The 16,403-nt window shown below is 46.1% G+C and overlaps 1 protein-coding gene across 1 annotated transcript; it reads left to right on the top strand.

Moving 5' to 3' along the window:
- The first annotated feature begins 349 nt into the window (after nt 1–349).
- On the top strand, nt 350–6,815 carry LOC125536691. Its single transcript, XM_048699937.1, has 2 exons — nt 350–1,082; nt 1,182–6,815. Exon 2 carries the CDS (start codon nt 4,212–4,214, stop codon nt 5,319–5,321), a length of 1,110 nt encoding a protein of 369 aa, XP_048555894.1. The 5' UTR covers nt 350–1,082; nt 1,182–4,211; the 3' UTR covers nt 5,322–6,815.
- Nucleotides 6,816–16,403: the final 9,588 nt, after the last annotated feature.

The raw sequence follows: 16,403 nt of genomic DNA, 5'->3' as shown, positions 1-16,403 counted from the left end.
TGCATCAGCCACCTTGGTGGGCTTATTATTAACTGACCCGGAATAACTCGGCGAGATCTATGCATGCCTAACCGTTTCACGCGCACGTCCTGATTCAAAGAACAACGCTAACACCCACATGTGTGGTGTGTGAGTCAAATTCGTCCACACGTTTTATAACACACAAATTACGCCACGTCATCGCATGCATGCATGTGTGAATCTTTTCGGAATCTATAACTCCCGAACGTGCTATGTTTGCAACCTCGTTCCGAACGACTTTTCTACCGTCAGATTAGTTGCACCAATCTCAAAACACCGGAGAGGACACGTCAGCCAGGAAGCTCGTTCGGTGAAACAAACAGTCGACGCGAACGTGAACCCAGTCCTATCATCCACCTCCTCCACTCGCCCAATCCCCCACCCCCAACTCACCTACTCCTCTCCCATCTCCAGCCGCCTCCTCCGGCAGCTGGTCGTGAGGCAAGCCGCCGGTGAGCCGCCTCCTCCGGCAGCTGGTCGTGAGGCAAGCCGCCGGTGAGCCGCCCCGCGCTCCACCTGCCTCTACTTCCTTCTCCTCCTTCCCATCTCCTCCCTGACCTCCCTCCCATCTCTCTCCACGCCTGCGCACGGCGTAGGGACTGGGCTCTCCCGGAGAAGGTAGCCACGGCCGCGCCCCTTGGGTTCGATCTCGACGAGATCCTGGCGTTGCCGGGCCGTGGCGTTGGTGGCCTGACCTGCGGATTTGGCGGTGGCCGGTGCTGCGGGATGGCGTTCGTCGGGGATCCGCGGTGCACGGGTCGCTGAGGCTGCCGAGGAGGTCGAGGCGCCGCCGCCTCCGGGGAGGTCCCCATCGAAGCGCTGGTCATGCCGGCTGTGGTGAGTCCCTGCCCCGCGCGCGCACCAACGAGGTGAGCCGTCGATGGCTCTGCTCCGGGCGACGCCGCTCCCGCCTCCGGGGAGGTCCCCATCGACGACGCTGCTCACCTCCGGTGCGGCCGGGCGTCCTCGCCGCGTTCAATAATGGCGTCACGGAAGGTTGCGGCCCTGCGGTGCGTCACGTATGACGGGTCCTTCGCATTCCAAACCTCCTCGTCATCCAGGTTCGATGCTCCGGCCAGTTACTCCATTGATTGATCTGGGAAATGAGTGCGCCATTATTGACTTTGTATGTGATCTTTTTGTGGGTGCTTGGTATGCAGGTTGGGATCGCAACAGGGCAGGGCAAGTTCGTCGATCTGGTTCGGAAGGCGGCCGACCTGAGGTACGTGGACGCCATGAGGCCCCTCATCGCCAACGACTTCACGCACCTCACCACCGCGGCGCAGGTCCGGCTCATGCAGTAACCATGATTAACTACTAGCGCGTGTGTCTGCCTGATTAGTCGTGTACACTGAGATACTACTATCAATAAGCACCTGGATTGTTGTTTAGTTTTCACCACACTATTATTGATGCACTGAAGAGTTTGGTGGATGATAGATTATAAGTGGCTAATGAACGAATCTGCTTTAATTAGACAGTATGTAGCAGCAGCTGTATACTACTAATCATGTTGAAAACCTATACTCTTCAGATTTTAGTAGTTCCCATGGCTAATTCTTGTTGACATCATGGTAAAACAAGTTGAAAATATGGCAAAACATGCAACAGTAGTTGCCTTGGCAAAACAATGTTGAAATTGCAGAGGAATGACATTCTTGATATACTTGGGAGCATGCTTTTCCAGGTCTTCATTTTGGCAGCATGGCAACAAATCTATACTAATTTTACCATCATGGCAATTTTTAGATCCTAAAGATAGACAACATTCTTTTCTAAGTTCTTACATGCCAAGAAAACATTTTTTTCTCAACTAACCATGGCAACATGTTTTTGCCATGGCAAATTTACATTACTTACCACTGCAAAATTAACTTTTGCCATGACTCTTTGTTCATAATTTGTTATTTTTTTACACACATGGCAAATTTCTCATACAACCATGGAAATTTTAATTAGAAAACCATGGCAATTTTTATTATAAATCTACCATGGCAATTCTTTGTTCATAATTTGTTCTTCTTTTACACACACGACAAATTTCTCATACAACCATGAATTTTTTTATTAAAATGCGATGGTAAATTTTATTATCAATCTGCCATGACAAAAAGCATGACAAATTTTTAACTTTTATAGCCATGTCAATTTAATTTCATACCACATGGCAAATTTAGTTTATAGTACATGGCAAATTAACTTGTACAACCATGGGAAAACTAACTTTTAAATCCCATGGAAATTTAATTTGATAGCCCATGGCAAATTTATTTTATAGTCCATGGCAAATTAACTTGTATAGCCATGGGAAATTTACTTTCAAAGCCCACAGCAAATTCACCTTTTTATTGCCATGGCAAGTTATTGTTTATTATTTTTGCCATGGCAAATTTTAACTTTTATTTGCCACGGAAATTTTACTTATGCATGGATGGCAAATTTTACTTATTATTCATGGAAATTTTTACTTCTCATTCTTCATGCCAAATATACCTTCATTTTGCCATGGCAATTTCCATTTAGTGGGTAAAATGCATAAATTTTCCATGTCTTTTGTACACCAAATATGCATAAATTTTTCCATGTCCTGTAGTACATAATTTGCCCATGTGACAGGTCTGAAAATTTTCATAGTTTTGCCATGTGGACATTTCAAAGATTTTATACGCTTTTACCATGCTTTTTTGGGAAAACAAAATGGTTTTTTAGTGAATTCGCCATGTGACCAGATATGAACTTGCCATGTTTTGAACAAATTTCATCAACTTGATTTGTGATTAGTACTCCATAAAATGCATTCCAACATGATATGTGCATTTGCCATCATTTAGCTGTAGCATGACATGGAAAATTTTAATTTTCTATTTTGCCATGGCAATTTTCAGTTAGTGGATAAAAATGCATAAATTTTCCGTGTCTTTTGTACACCGAATATGCATAAATTTTTCCATGTCTTGGAGTACATAATTTTGCCCATGTAACAGGTCCAAAAATTTTCATAGTTTTGCCATGTGGACATTTCAAAGATTTTATACACTTTTACCATGCTTTTTTTTGGGGAAACAGAATGTTTTTTAATGAATTTGCCATGTGACAAGATATGAACTTGCCATGCTGTGAACAAAATTCATCAACTTGATTTGTGATTAGTACTCCAAAAAATGCATCCCAACACGATATGTGCATTTGCCATCATTTAGTTGTAGCATGACATGGAAATTTTAATTTTCTATTTTGCCATGCCAGATTCACCTTGACATGGCAAATTTACCTAAATCGCCATGGCAAATTTTATCTTTTATTGACATGGCAATTTGTACTTTTCCATGGCAAATTTACGTTTGACATACATGTCGAAATTTTGCCATGAAAAATTTAGTTTAACGGATCATGGCAAAAATAGTAATTGGCCATGGACACTTTTTATCTCCTGAACATAGTACAATTATCTACTTTTTATGGGACGATGGCAAATTTAGTTGACGGTCATGGGCTCATGGCAAATTTATCTTATGCATCATGGCATTTTCTAGTGCATGGACCATGTGAATTTTTTTAAACTGTGGCCATGGCAAATTTATTTCATATATTTTTAATATACATATATCATTTTGCATTTTCTGGTGATGATTTGTGTTATGCTTATATGCATGACAAATTTCTTTATACAAGCATGGCAATTTTACTTAAAATACCATGGAAAATTTTAATGTCCATATGCCATGGCAATTTTTAGCTCATATTTTAATGTCCATACGCCACGGCAATTTTCATGTCATTTTTGAAAAAGAAAACAAAATGTGGTTTTTTTTCTTTTCGTTTTTATTTATAGGGAAAAGGCCATGTAAGGGCCTTGGGGGAGGGCGTTCGTGATTTGGGCAATTCCACCCGAACGAAATCGTTCGTGACAGCGGAGCCGTCGTAACGAACGGTGTGAGCCATGTGCAAGTTGCCGTGGGCGTTAGTTTTTCCGGATTCAAAACCGCCTCCTGCTTTGTCGCTGACGGAGTAGCTAGTGGTGGCAAGCCGAACCGACTTGGAATCAGTTTCCGTCGTAGATTCCGACTCGAACTCTTCCCTCCCAGCCAGCCTCTATATAAACCAATCTCCGACCGCTTCAATCAGTAGGCTTTCGATTTCGACTGGATGAGTAGAAATCCTTGTTGGGAAAGAAATTTCTTGTGGACGTGATGGGCGGCAGTTTGGATGAGAGGTCCTCGTGCTCGTCGTCTAAGCGGCGGCGACGGAATAATGATCATGCCGAGAGGCTGCCGCGGAAGCAGCACCTTTATCTGGCGGTGGATGACTGGGAGGGCGGGTACAGCATCCACAAGCTTGACGCCGACGACATCTTGGAGGATACACAAGGAGGCGGAGGAGAGCACAAGCTTCTGGAGCACGCTGCCATCCGGATAAAGACGCCGATGTGTGGCCGCATGGAGTTCACCACCGTGGGCACCAACATCTTGGTCGACACCAACCCGCATAACCGCGGCGACCACGCTCCCCCAGCCGTCATCTACGACACGGAGACCGCAGCCCTCACCGTGGGCCCGCGTTTTCCACGTGGGATTGATCCCCTAGCGACTAGCATAGCTGTCGGCAAAACGATATATGTCTTGACAACCGCAGACTTGCCTCATCTCCCATGTTTGCAAGCCTTGTCGTGGCGCAGAGTCGCCGCAGACAACATATGGGATCCATACATGGATTGGTCCTGGAACAAAGTGCAGTCACAGCCACCCTTCAACGGGGTAGACATCGTCGGCTACGCGTTGCACCCGGACGGACGTACCATCTTCATGTCTACAAGGAAGCAGGGAACCCACTCCTTGGACACGAGCAACGGCGTGTGGACAGGCCTTGGGGACGACTGGGTTTTGCCCTTCAAAGGCCAAGCCTTCTTCGACGCAGAGCTAAATGCATGGGTTGGGACGGATCGCAAGGGCGCTGGATATGTTTGCTGCTGTCAGGTTGCCTCACGCAGCGCCACCACCAAATGGCCGTTGGAATGCAGGGTGCTCAAGGAGAAGCTGTTTCGCCGCAACAACGAGGAGCATTACATGGAGGGTGGCCGGCACAAGGATGTCACTCTTACCTACATGGGCGATAGCAGGTCTTGCCTCGTCGAGAACATCGTATCCAGCAAGGAAGCCATCGACACTGTGCTCCATGTCACCTTGTTTGGCCTCAAGTATGACCACATGGGAGAGCTCCAAACTAAGGGTCGCCGTGGCACTAGGTCATATGCAGTGTCCAAGAACACTCGTCATTTCTCTCATGCAACATTCTGGATGTAACTAAATATTCAGCCTCGACCAATAGGTATTACTACAAAAATAGTACTCTCTTCGTCTCAAAATTCTTGTTTTAGATTTGTCTAAATACGGATGTATCTAGACAAATCTAAGACAAGAATTTTGGGACGGAGGGAGTAGAAGAAAAAGTGTGCTTTCATGGTTTCTTCTTCAGCAGATTTGTATAAGGGGCAGATGGCCAATGTTGTAGTGTCTCCCTTTTAGCATACTAGTAATCAAGCACGTGCAATGCACGCTGAACATCAAATATGAAATCTACAAAAACTTGACCTATATGCTCGATAACACCCAGTGGTGTGCGGGAATATTATTTTTCTTTCTTCCAAAATGTGCAAAAGATTCAAACATATACAATTGTGCCAAATCTTAGTACTTCCTCCATCCCAAAATATTAGGCGTCCTTAAATTTCACTGGTCAATGCGTACAACTTTTGGTGAATTGTACTTATAATATGTTCACAAAATTAGCATCATGATATATGAAATGAAAGAAATTTGCAAGATGAATTCAACAGTGCCATTTATAAATTCTGGATGCATATAACTCAGTATATATGGTGAAAGACGAACATCACCAGCACGAAAATAGCGCGCCTTATATTTTGGGACAGAGGGAGTACTCAACTTGCCCAACACCAAAAGTGAGTAGAACCAGGGTCAACAAGTATGCTAGCAGATGTATCACAAACTCGATAACTCACTATTAGGTTCAGGTTTCAAGTTCCGTGAGAATTTTCAAATTAATGTGGGACATGTAGAAAATCAAGTTTTACTACGACATGAAAAAAATTGGCTCCCATTTCTTCTTTCTCAATGGCTCCCATTTCTTCTTTCTGAATGCAGACTTCAAATTACCATTTTATACACAAAAACTTGGCAGTCCATTATTCATTCCAATATATACAGGTCATTGCCAGATTAGGTTACAGCAGTAGTGATACTTTTTTTTTACTTCATTGCACTCCTTAAATCTCATTGATTCTTGGAGCTCAAAATCAAACATAAAGTAGTATATATTTGACATCCGTTGGAAATGCAAAATTAAATTCATTACACAAAAGAAATGGAACAGAACCACATAAGTACATTCGACCAGATATACAATCATCAACTAAAGCATTAGTAAAAAGTATACATGAAAACCAAGAAAAAATTACAACATGGGAAACACCTAGAAATCACTTGTTGATGATGAATACACGCGACGTTGTTCCGGCTTTGGCAACCTGTGAGCATGTTGTACTTCAACTATTCAGGCCATCTTCTCTTCAGTTTGAGGCTAGCACTAATACAATAATAGGGTAGGTATTGTCAATGGTTTTCCCGATGTCTAAAAACAAAAGGAATAAGAAGGATTATTTCTTGATCAAGGGTGTTGCCACTTTTCGAGAAGGTATTGGAAAATAATCCATGTTATGCTTGAGCTGCTACCTTTACGTGAACAAAAACACTCTGATAAAGATCCTTACAGTGTGAAGCTGGAAAATCCCCGCTGAAGTCAATCTGCATGTCCTTCCTCACTAACTGTGTCCAAACCATCAGTTTTTCTAGTGAACCTGCATGAAGGTAAAACACGCAATAACCATAACTCGTTGAAATTATTCATCATAAAATAAAGGTATCTTCTAAATACCAGTATTGGTTTTAACACGGAAGATGTGAAATCAACCCATCAAGAATTTTTCTTGGACCAGAATTTAAACAAGTAACAGGAAATAACATATCGTTATCCCAATTTAGCTCAACTAATAATTTTTCCAGTAGTTTGATGATGACAGCTATGCTATTACCCCGAATGTTTGAACAACATACGTACAAATCAAATCAAGAAGATACTGGTAACGTACTTTTTTCAATCTGACAATCAGTTGAATTTGTTATATCTGTTTATGTAGGTAGCTAAGATCTGAACAAGCACAAATAACCTGCAACACAATGAGCGGGGATAAATCAGTGTTTGAAGTTATAATTCTGACACCAGCTCAAACTGCATACACCACTAGTTAAATGATCAGAAAAGAACTCACTGATGTTTTTAGTCACCCAGGGCCAGGTGCATCTCCTCTTCTTACCGGCGTCTCAAGGCCAAGAACCACTGAATCACTGTCGTCCTTGTCCACCACCTTACCTGCAGCCTTCCTGCACTTGGGTGACACCGGTCGAGATCAGCTAGCTCCTCTCTGTCTTTCCACAGGAATCCATATAAAAATTAGAGAAAAGTATACTTTTCGTCCCTCAACTCTTGGTGAAGTCTAGATTTGGTCCCTCAACTCCGGAACCGGACAATTTACACCCCCAACTAACGAAACCGGACAAGGTTTGTCCCTGGTCTCGATTTTGACCGGTTTTGGTGCTGACTGACCCCGGTTTTGACCGGTGCCGACTAAAATTTGCGTAATTTTTTCATATCTGTGAACTTTTTACAATTCACATACTCTTTTCAAATCCACATAGTTTTTCAAGGTCGTGCAATTTTTTCAAAAATAAACATACCTTTTTCAAATCTGTGAACTATTTTGAAATTTGTGTACCTTTCAAATCCATGATTTTTTTAATTTGCGTAATTTTCTCAAATCAGTGTATTTTTTCAACTTCGTGTAATTTTATCGAATCCAAGTATTTTTTTTTCAAATCCATCTGTTTTTTAAATTCGCGTACTTGTTTCAAATCCGCATACTTTTTAAAGTTCGTGTATTTTTTTCAAATCCGTGTTCCTTTCAAATCCATGAACTTTGTTTGAAATTCACATACTTGTTTCAACTTGACATAAATTTTCAAATCCACACATTTTTTTTCTAATTCGCGTAAAAGATATTCAAATCCGCATACGTTTTCAATTTCACATAAAATTTTCAAACCCAAAAAAATATACGTGAATAGGAATAAGTATGTCAATTTTTAAAAATTACATGAATTTAAAAAAACCACAGGAACTTTAAAGAAGTACGTGGATTTAAAAAAAAGTACGTGAACTTGGAAAAAGTACGCAGATTTGGAAAAGTACACAAATTTTTAAAAAGTTCACGTATTTGAAAAAAATACCCGAATTTGAAAACATTAAACGGACTTGGAAAAGGTATGCGAATTTGAGTCGGCACGGCCAAAACCGGGTTGGGACAGCACCAAAACCGGTCAAAACCGTGACTAGGGATGAATCTTGGCCGGTTTCAGTAGTTAAGGGCGCAAGTTGTCCGGTTTTGAAGTTGAGGGAGCAAATCTAGACTTCGCCAAGAATTAAGGGATGAAAAGTATACTTTTCTCTAAAAATTACCCTGCTCCCCGCTGAATCAATCGATGCTGCTTTCCCATGCCGGCTATACCAGACTGCCCTGCATCTCATGCGAAGATAGTGGGAGAGAGAGAGATTGGCATCTAAACATAGCACGCCTCTCCAGGGGACTCAACCACTTGATGACGGCGTGATAAAGGTGGTGCTGGATCGCGCCTTGGCGAGGGCGGCGGCTCCGTGAGGTTCATCGGCTTCTGCGGCGTGCTGGGTGTGGCCTTGTGGGCTCATGAGGATTGATTCCGACAGAAATTAAGGGATGACGGAGAATCAGAGCAGAGCACTCGGCCGCGGCGGAAGGGAAATGCAAATACCGCATGTCGTGGGCTGAGTAGGTGAGTAACGGTTGGATTTTTCTTCACACTATATAAGGGATGCTTCTTCCCCAAGTTGACTACCTCTTCCTTCACTAAGATTCATTGTTGCTCTAAGCTCCATTTTCGCTCGATCTCTCTTCCTATCCAATTAAACTTGTTGATTTTCTAGGGATTGATTGAAAAGACCCCGATCTACACTTTCACCCAAAAAAAATTGATTCCCCACACTAATCCTTTGCGGATCTTGTTACTCTTGGGTGTTTGAGCACCCTAGACAGTTGAGGTCACCGCGGAGCCATATTCCATTGTGGTGAATCTTCGTGGTGTCATTGGGAGCCTCTAATTAAGTTGTGGAGATTACCCAAACCTTTTTGTAAAGGTTCGGTCGCCGCCTCCAAGGGCACCAATAGTGGAATCAGAATCACGGCATCTCGCATTGTGTGAGGGCGTGAGGAGAATACGGTGGCCCTAGTGGCTTCCTGGATTAGGGGGTGTCCGGATAGCCGGACTATACCTTCGGCTGGACTCCTGGACTATGAAGATACAAGATTGAAGACTTCGTCCCGTGTCCGGAAGGGACTTTCCTTGGCGTGGAAGGCAAGCTTGGCGATACGGATATGTAGATCTCCTACCATTGTAACCGACTCTGTGTAACCCTAGCTCTCTCCCGTGTCTATATAAACCGTAGGGTTTTAATCCGTAGGAACATACAATCATACCATAGGCTAGCTTCTAGGGTTTAGCCTCTCTGATCTCGCGGTAGATCTACTCTTGTACTACCCATATCATCAATATTAATCAAGCAGGACGTAGGGTTTTACCTCCATCAAGAGGGCCCGAACCTGGGTAAAACATTGTGTCCCCTGCCTCCTGTTACCATCCGCCTAGACGCACAGTTCGGGACCCCCTACCCGAGATCCGCCGGTTTTGACACCGACATTGGTGCTTTCATTGAGAGTTCCTCTGTGCCATCGCCATCAGGAAGGATGCCTCATCCCGTCTTTAAAGACGGCACCGTTGCTAAGGGAGCTTTGGCTGTCGGCCAAACTCTCCGGCTAGGTGGTTTCCTTATGACCGCCTGTTCGACTGCTGCGCCGACGATGACCTCTCGGGTCATCGAAAGCAATCTTCACGTCAGCTCAGAATTCGCCGAGCAGCTAGATCCAATGGAGCTCTCTTCCCTAAACGAGCTCTTGGATCGCATCGCCGCCCTGGGAGTCACTATGGATTACGAACAGATTGGGCCTAAACCCGATCTGAGAGAGATTAACTCTCCCCAGGTCACCCATCACGTTGCCGTGGTAGAGGGACAGTGTGGCGACCCTTCATCTATCTTAAGGACTAGGTATGTCCGGATTCCCGATCCCTCCAAGCCGGATACCCGCGGAGGGGAGGACATCACTCAAGACCTGAACTTAAAGTCAGGCGACGGGCTAGATTCATTGGACAACATCCAAGAATCCAAACCTCCGAGTTCAGAAACTCCTTGGCCCCTGGGTCTCAGATTGGGTGAGGTTTCAGATTTGATTCCACCCACCCACCCGTACATAAGCGATCTATCCCAAATTAGGCAAGAGCCCGAAGAAACAGTACATCATTACTGGGCCAGATTCCTCCTGGTTATGAACAGGATAAAGGACTGCCGCGAGGAAGACGCAATTTCATTCTTCTGCAATAATTGCACGGACAAGGGAATCCTCAACGCCATAAGTCACCGTGATATTACACGCTTCGCTGACTTGGCGTCCATAGTACGAAAGTACTGTGCGATGGAAAGCGCATGGAAAACCGAAATAAAATTTTGGGACAATCCGGCCCTGAATACAAACCCAGTCTGAAATAAAAGGGTGCATCATCGCCAGACACCCGGGTTCAATACCAAAAAGCAAAAGCCCTCTACAGGGCATGGAACCGTACTGGAAGGATGGCTTAATGGACCCTGTAAAATTCACAGTGCAGAGGGCGCCACACCAACTCACATCCTTAGAGCATGTTGGATACTCCGGCAGGTGGCAAAAATTGGCGAAGATCTTCTAATTCCATAAGCCACAGAAAGCCACCCCAGAGACACCAGTACGGTATTAACAGTCTTCGAGACTTTCGTATCAAATAATATGCGAAAAAGAACACTCCGCAGCCTTGCTGAAGTCTACCAAGTAGCAACAATAAACCCATGGAGTGACACGGCTATTACTTTTAACGCCAGTGATGAATCTAAATTCCGAATAGCCCGAGCACCAGCCACATTGGTCCTCAGTCCAACAGTGGACGACTTTCGTCTTACCAAGGTACTCATGGATGGCGGCAGCGGATTGAACCTCATTTATGAGGAAACCCTTCAAAAAATGGAAATAGACTGGAACCGCATTGAGCGAAGCAGCACAACCTTTAGAGGAATAATCCCCAGTCGGGAAGCGCGTTGTACAGGAAAAATCACACTAGATGTGGTGTTCGACACGCCGGATAATTACAGGTCCGAAGAGGTCACGTTCCAAGTGGCCCCGTTTAGTAGCAGATATCACGCTCTGCTAGGGCGGGAAGCGTTTACAATCTTCCAAGAAATACCCCATTACGGGTACATGAAGCTCAAGATGCCCGGGCCTAACGGAATCATCACTCTCGCTAGTGATCCGGACATAGCACTCCGCGCAGAAAACAAGACAGCCGCACTGGCCCTCGAGGCGCTATCCGAAGCCCTAGCGGCTGAGGAATTGACTGCACTGCACTCCACGGTGAATAGGGATGATGTGATACTCGACAAAAGATCCAAGTCCACCTCCTTTAAACCGGCGGACGAAATAGTCAAATTCCAGGTCCATCCAACGGACCCCAATAAAACAGCTTCCATCGGGGCACAGTTAAACCCTGATGTAGACGCCGCACTGCGAGAGTTCCTACGAGAGAATTGGGACATTTTCGCCTGGCACCCTTCAGACATGCCAGGAATCCCACGCAGGCTGGCCGAACACAACTTAAATATCCTAAAAGGATTCAAGCCAGTCAAATAGGCTCTTCGGCGTTTTTCTGAACCTAAGAGACAGGCCATGGGAGAGGAACTAGCCAAGCTATTGGAGGCCGGATTCATCAAAGATATAAAACACCCGGACTGGCTAGCAAACCTGATGATGGTACCAAAGAAGGACAAATCCTGGCGCCTGTCCGTTGATTTTAAAGACCTTAACAAGGCTTGCCCAAAGGATCCCTTCCCTCTCCCCCGCATCGATCAAATTATCGACGCTACCGCAGGACACGATTCGTTGTGTTTCCTCGACGCATACTCCGGCTACCATCAAATAAAGATGGCAGAGTCAGACCAAGCCGCAACGGCATTCATCACACCATACGGCCCATTCTGCTTCAACACAATGCCCTTCGGACTCAAAAACGCCGGCGCAACATATCAGCGCATGATTCAGACATGTCTGGCAAACCAGATCGGCAAAATAGTGGAGGCATACGTAGATGATGTGGTCGTTAAAACAAGACATGTCGAATCTCTAGTATACGACTTGAGGCTAACATTCGATAACCTCCGAACATACGACATCAAGCTCAACCCGGAAAAATGCGTTTTCGGCGTTCCAGCCGGAAAGCTCTTGGGCTTCATTGTATCCGGTAGAGGAATTGAAGCAAATCCAGCCAAGATCCGAGCTCTGTCACAATTGGATATCCCGAAGGACCCCAAAGAAATACAAAAATTAACCGGATGCGTGGCGGCTCTAAGCCGCTTTATCTCCTGCTTGGGAGAAAAGGCCCTACCCCTTTACCGCCTCCTTCGGCGCACCGAACACTTCGAGTGGACGGATGCAGCCACGGCCGGACTCGACGAAATAAAAGCCATCTTGGCAACAAACCCAGTCCTGGCCGCGCCAAACATTGGTGAACCAATGCTATTATACATTGCAGCAACCCATCAGGTCGTAAGCGCCGTGCTCGTCGTCGAACGAGAAACGGACGGACACAAATCCCCCCTTCAAAAGCCGGTCTACTATGTGTCCACTGTCCTTACTCCATGCAAGTCACGGTACCCGCATTATCAAAAGATTGCGTACACGGTATTTATGGCATCCCGGAAGCTACGACACTACTTTCAAGAGTGTTCAATAACAGTAGCCTCGGAAGTGCCACTTAACGATATTATAAACAACCGCGATGCGACGGGCCGGATTGCAAAATGGGCCATTGAGCTCCTCCCGTTCGACATAACTTACAAGCCACGACGAGCTATCAAGTCGCAAGTTTTGGCCGACTTTGTCGCAGAATGGACGGAGGCCGAACTCCCTAAAGAGTATGGCACATATTCAAACTGGGTCATGCACTTCGACGGCTCCAAAATGTTGGCCGGTCTAGGGGCTGGCGTCGTTTTGACGTCCCCCACAGGAGACACAGTTCAATACATACTCCAGATAATGTACACAGACTCCAACAATGCAGCCGAATATGAGGCCCTTTTACATGGTCTCCGGATGGCAGTATCCATGGGCATTCAATGCCTAGAGGTGCGCGGGGACTCGAACCTCGCAATATCCCAAATAAATGGAGACTTTGATGCCAAGGATCCAAAAATGGCAGCTTATCGCAACGCCGTCCTAAAAATGTTAGCTCGGTTCGAAGGGCTCGAATTTCACCATTTAGCCCGGGAAAATAATCAGGCGGCAGATGTCCTGGCACGCGTCGGCGCAAAACGCGATGTAGTCCCCCCAACATCTTCTTGGAAAGGCTGTTCAAGCCATCCGTAGTATGGGAAGGGGAACCCGACAATAACAGCCCGGACCCAACCGCACTGCCCGACACCGAACACTCTGACATAATTGGAGGCTCTGCCAATGAAATAACACCTTCAGCCCACGTAATAATGGCCGTCATCGCCCCGTGGACAGAACAATTCCTCGCCTACCTTACTAGGCAGGAACTCCTCGAGGACCAAAATGAGGCACGCTGCATAGTGTGGCAATCTAAAGCCTATAAAGTCCATGAGGGAGAGCTTTATAAGAAAAGCACTACCGAAGTCCTTCAAAGGTGCATCTCCAAAGAGGAAGGGCGGAACCTCTTGGCTGAAATTCATGCCGGACTCAGCGGTCATCACGCTGCATCTCGGTCCCTTGTAAGCAAGGCCTTCCGTACAGGCTTTTATTGGCCGACGGACCGGGCAGACGCCCAGGACTTAGTCCAACGATGCGTCGGTTGCCAGCTTTTTGCAAACCAAAACCATATGCCACCCACCGCCCTCCAAACTATCCCCATCACTTGGCCCTTCGCAGTCTGGGGGCTTGACATGGTTGGACCCCTTAAAGGCGGAACCCACAAGAAAAAATACTTACTGGTCATGGTGGATAAGTTCACCAAATGGATAGAAGCCAAGCCTGTTAAGACGGCCGAATCCGGACCGGTGATAGACTTTATATCCGGGGTTGTACACTGTTACGACGTCCCCCACAACATCATCACTGATAACGGCACGAACTTTATGGCCGACGAGGTAAAACTCTGGTGCAAAAACATGGGCATCAAGCTCGACTATGCTTCCGTCTATCACCCACAAACTAATGGCCAGGTCGAACGTGCAAATGGTCTTATCATGAGCGGCATCAAACCCAGATTAGTGCGGTCCCTTAAGGAATCTAATACGCACTGGGTAGAGGAGCTCGACTACGTACTCTGGGGGCTGCGGACCATGCCGAATTGCACCACCGGATACACACCATTCTTCATGGTGTACGGCGCAGAGGCAGTTTTGCCCTGTGACATAATTCATGACTCACCTCGAGTGTGCATGTACGAAGAAAGAGAAGCCGAGCTCGATCGGCAGGACAGTTTGGACGCCTTGGAGGAAGAGCGTGACGTGGCAAACGCCCGTTCCGCATTCTATCAACAGCAGGCTCAAAGATACCAAAGCAGAGAAGTACGGGCCAAAAATTACAACGTTGGCGAATTAGTTCTACGCCTGCCGGACAAGAAAAAGGACAAACTCAAGCCCAAGTGGGAAGGTCCCTTCATAATTGACCAAGTCCTGATTGGTGGAGCGTACCGCCTGCGAGATGCATCGGATAACCGACTCGAGCCGAACCCATGGAACGCAGCCCGTCTCCGAAGATTCTATGCCTAGCGCCGGACTCTGTGTTCGTCTCCTTCCTCTGTCCATTTTTTATATACTTTCTGTCTTACATTTCTCTCCTTCTCCTCTCTCTCTCTCTTATAGCCTTTAAAGGCTCATAAAGTGACGCTCTATCCGCGCTCATTAAACCTGGGGGCTTCTTTAAACAGAAGCTTATTTATATGAGCTTCATGCCCAACACATGTGTCACACTTCCGCATGTACCTTTTATTCACCATTATATGCATCGATATGACTTAAGTTTTGGCCAAGCTGGGTTGCCTGGCTCCTGTGCTTACCCCTACGTTCTCGATTGTTCGGCTAGGTGGTAAAGGGAGCACCTCTGCAATTGTTACTGCCGGGTCAGCCGGATGTGTACCTCAGACTGGGTGAAGCCGAAAGCTAGCATTCTTAAGGGAATATTCGGTCGGTGAACTAAAGATGATCTTTTTTTCACTTATTTATCTATACGCCCCCAGATGTTTTTCCTGCGTCTCTTTTCGCAGAATGGACATGCACTTTAGGGCATGCCTCCCAGGGAAAGGAACCCCTAACGGAACTATTCTCCCTAGACGATGTTTCTTACTAACCATGTAATATAACATAACTAGTTGGGCACTTGTCTGTTCAAGCACTAATGACCCCTACGCCTGGTCTCCATGCATACCCCGGTTCTTATATAACCGTGAGGGTATTCGGACACACTCCGGACCGTCAGGTCCCGAGGTTGAAGCGAAAAGGTCGGCCATGACAAACGATCTACAATCCGGCTAGAAGGCATTACACATATCAATTAAAATTACATAGTCAATCTGACTGATTGTATTCCTCTTCAATACCATCTAACAGGCTGTCTAGCTTACAGTCCTGTTGGGAATACTTTGCGGCCAATTCTACTTGGCCGTATACTAAGCTCACAGGGATCTCCTTACCATTGGGCCCCATGGGTCCGACCTCGGCCATGTGGTTTGGGTCAGCCTTCATGTACCGCGTCTTCACCATGGCCCAAGCCTCCCTGGCGCCTTGACGGCAGGCCTACATCTTCCACAATCGGAAGCGCCGCCGCGCTCCCTTCAGCTTCTCTACAAGCTCTCCAAGGCCTTCGGGCATGGAGACGGATGGCCACAAGGCCTGGGCGATGCCTTGGATCACCTGCCGAACTCGCTCGTGCAGTTGTGAGAGCTCGGGAAGAAGGTCACCCGTAGAACTGGGCATTTCCTCTGCAGGACGACCTGTTAGCATACCTACAGACATCACTCTGTTAGTCGACTTCCTCGCCGAACTCTCTTTTCAAAGTTTGTTTAAGCACTTACTAAATATGCTGCGTCGAAGCCGCTGATTCTCCTTAACGGAGTCCAACAGCTGGG

This window comes from Triticum urartu, chromosome 2 (genome assembly GCF_003073215.2).
Source record: "Triticum urartu cultivar G1812 chromosome 2, Tu2.1, whole genome shotgun sequence".
Lineage (NCBI taxonomy): Eukaryota > Viridiplantae > Streptophyta > Magnoliopsida > Poales > Poaceae > Triticum > Triticum urartu.
The sequence above is the reverse complement of the archived record's forward strand: the minus strand, read 5'-3'. Positions and strand labels throughout refer to the sequence as shown.